This window comes from Pygoscelis adeliae, unplaced genomic scaffold (genome assembly GCF_000699105.1).
Source record: "Pygoscelis adeliae isolate BGI_AS28 unplaced genomic scaffold, ASM69910v1 Scaffold412, whole genome shotgun sequence".
NCBI classification, from domain to species: domain Eukaryota; kingdom Metazoa; phylum Chordata; class Aves; order Sphenisciformes; family Spheniscidae; genus Pygoscelis; species Pygoscelis adeliae.
The window spans coordinates 241,148-244,431 of NW_008824190.1; the positions used below are offsets into that span (position 1 = coordinate 241,148).

The 3,284-nt window shown below is 45.6% G+C and overlaps 1 protein-coding gene across 1 annotated transcript in view; it reads right to left on the bottom strand.

The window, feature by feature from the left end:
* Positions 1–3,284, bottom strand: part of LOC103925899 — an 8,674-nt gene extending 5,390 nt beyond the window's left edge. The window contains exons 1-3 of the mRNA XM_009334701.1: positions 3,224–3,284; positions 2,346–2,459; positions 1–716 (exon numbers count right to left, since the gene is read on the bottom strand). The exon at positions 1–716 is cut by the window's left edge and continues 973 nt beyond it. Of these exons, the coding sequence (XP_009332976.1) occupies positions 1–716; positions 2,346–2,459; positions 3,224–3,284 (891 nt within the window). The remainder of the gene's footprint in view (positions 717–2,345; positions 2,460–3,223) is intronic.

Genomic DNA, 3,284 nt, shown 5'->3' on the forward strand with positions numbered 1-3,284 from the left:
TTCCTCTGGTTGCCAGATTGGGTACAGAAGGCAATAGCCTCCAGCAAATTTCAGGATGGAAGTGAAACCAAAGAATGTAGCCATTAGTACATCCATTGCACGGTATGATAAAATGCAGATGCCAATCTGGTAGATCCCAGCTGCCCACAGCCAGGGCACTTGACCGATAAATAGTTTGCCAGTGACGCCCAGGAGCCTGCAGCCAAAGACACTGGCAGACAGCATGTTCAGGATCAGACCGGAGACTGCAAAATGATTCATGCTACCTCTGGTGGATTGCATCTGTTCACGGGTCTTTGTCTTGGCCAGATCTGTGCCAGGGAGGGCAATTTTCTCTTTGGTTAGGAAATAGAGAATCCTTCCCAGAGCAAAATAACCACCAACCAAGCAGACAATCATATAATTGCAAGCCACAGCGGAGGAACCGAAAGCTGTGCTATAATGCGTGGCAACTTCATGAGCACTGGCAAGTGAGACAGCAGAAGCAATCATAGCTAGGACGACCTCTCTGCAAAGGAAGCCCACCACTGCAATAATGAGTAGTGCCAAAGTAAATGTGACCAGGCCAGGCACCAAGGCATTGCGGAAATCACCGGTGTCGCTCAAAACTCCTTGCCCTCCCAGGATGAAGACCACTCCGTAGCCGCACCAGAACACTGACATGGTCAGGCAGAGAGACGAGAACAGGGAGGCATTTCTTAGGCTTCTCCGAATTCCTGTGAAAAAAATTACAATGGAGGCAGAACTGTGATTTCGAGACAGTAGTCTATGGAAAGCGGTAGTTAGGACAGGCGGCTGTGCTATAGGCACCCGGTGTGTTGGAAGCATGATCACTATGCTAGCATGGGGCTGCACAAGTCCTGCATGATGCTAGACAGAGCTATCATGAGTTTGGGTAGGTCTGCACCATGCCACATTACACTGTGTAGACATGACCGTAGAGGCTCCATCAGCACAACACTTTGTGTTCATCAGAATGCCTGAGGTGAGCTCAAAGTACTTGAGTTCCTTCAACTAAGTACCGTACCAGGCCTGGTACGCTGTTTGCCCTAATGAAGTCGAGGTTCAGCAAGCCATTGTCTTATCTTCTTCATGATGCCTACAAGACTCCATAACAAGACCATAATATATTTATGCAGATCAAGTCGTGACACCTCTTTCTTTTGGGTTGCCTGCTGGTTTTTGTTCCTGCTGTAAGCTGTCAGGTCCAAAGTTTGAACCACAAGTGTCATACAACCTGCTGGGTCCCCATAAATAATCGGACCTTTTCAGAAGACAGAAGCACAGGAATTGCAAAACTCATTCCTTCTCAAGAACTATCCTGCTCGGTATCCTGTTCCCCAAAATGACAAAGACCTTGATTTAAAATACTTCAGGTTGAATGGAATGCAACTATTACCCCCAAACAATATCACGAGGTACCTTATTTTTACTGCTGTGCTTTCTTACCTCATGATGTGAGGATACTGATCAGCACGGATAGACCTGAAAGCTTCCTTCCAAGCTGGAGCTTTGTAATGGACCTATGCTTCATTTCTTCTTCAAACTGATACAGCTTTGTGAGCCAGGCTCAATTTGGGAAGGGAAGCAAGAGCTCTGCTGAATGAGTCCCCAAGCTACAGAGGACCGTAATCACACAAGTATGTGTGATTATATGATTATATACTTGGATATGTGTTCCAAGTATCTCTTGGAACAAGGGGGCACAGAAATTCCTGCCTTTGGTAGGAGGCTGTTGATTCCCACCAACTGTGAAACATCACCTGCCCAGTGGTCCATTCCCTATGGTCCCATCAATACAGCTGCTTCAAAGTGCTTTCTACTAATGCTTTGTGCCACCGCTGACTGAGAGAAGAGGTGGACCTATGTTTTATGGGTTAAAATACGTAGTGTCTCTCCCAAGCTGTCTGCTTTGTAGAGGACAGCATCAAATCTTGGATTTTCATGTCCTCATCGCTCCAAGTTAAAAAGGAGAAATAACTCAGCATTCATTCTAAAAAGTGTGGACTTTGTTATAGCCAGTGATCTTTTTCTCTCATGCCATTTCAATCCACAGAAGCCTAAAGTACTCTCAGAAAGCCTGGGAACCGTTTTTAGAGAAATCATGTATTCAGTCTGTTAAAACTCTCAGAGATCCTGGTAAAGCATTTGTTCAAAACTAACATTGATTTTCTTTGGTTGCCTATATAGGAAAAATTTGCTGTGCTGTCATACTCCTCTAGGAGAATGAATCAGTGGTCTGGCAAGGCTGCCACGGTTTGTATAAACCTGTGGGCAAAGCAGACCAAATACATGCAAAGCTGTAGAAGGGGAGGCCTTGAAGCTGGCCATGCTCCGAGTCTTACCTGCATACGCCAAAAGAGACGATAAAATCAGCAGAAGGACTCCTAGAGCTGTGCTGGGGATCAGAGGGGCTGCTCTGGGTAAACCGTAGAAATGCACTGCCAGTAAGAGTGATCCTGTGTGTGACCAGGGAGGTGGAAAAAAAGAAAGAGCTTGTAAACTTTGCCCAAAAAAACAGGAGAGAACCAGAGTGGCAAGAGCAGGGAATAGAGGAAAAAAAAAAAGCAGTACAAGATCTGAAAATAATGAAATCTAAGGAGCTGGGGATGTGTGTTGTAACTTGGTTTGTGTCCAAGGTCTCACCTCTTTCTGGGTGCCTAGTTTTAAGACACTTGAACTTAATCATGTTTGAAAGTGCTCCCCCGTTGTCAGATAAAGGTAAAAATCAGCTCTCCCGTTCCAGTTACACAAAAGGCAGGCAGACGCACGCACAGTCTACAGATGATCACATAAGCCTTGTGCCTACAGAAAACTAGCCTAAAAATGCAAAGGGGCAGCACTCAGAGAGATGAAACGCAAAGAAGGAGCAAATGAAAGGGAGTGAACACGGAAAACAGAGCTGCAAGGAAAACTGCTGGAAAAGGAAAAGAGAGGAAAGTGCATCCAAATAAAGATCGTTTATGAAAATGACTACCAAAAAGTTTTGATTTGCTTCCCACCCAGGATGGATCGAGTACAAAAGTTCAGGCCAGCACTTTAAAGCCAAGACAAATATTTTGTTGGCTGCTGAAATAGGCACGGGGATCTCTGGATCGGACAGCTTTACCCAGGCAGAGAAGATTCAGAATAAACAGACTCTTTAGCCCCCTTTGAAAAGGGGGTTGTCCATGAAAGCTAGTCCCAACCCCATCTTCCCATGCCAAGAAGACTCGATCCCTACCTGCAGAAATGCCCAAGAGCCCTATGGAGGAATGCAGTGACTCAGCTTTTCTGTCTGCCAT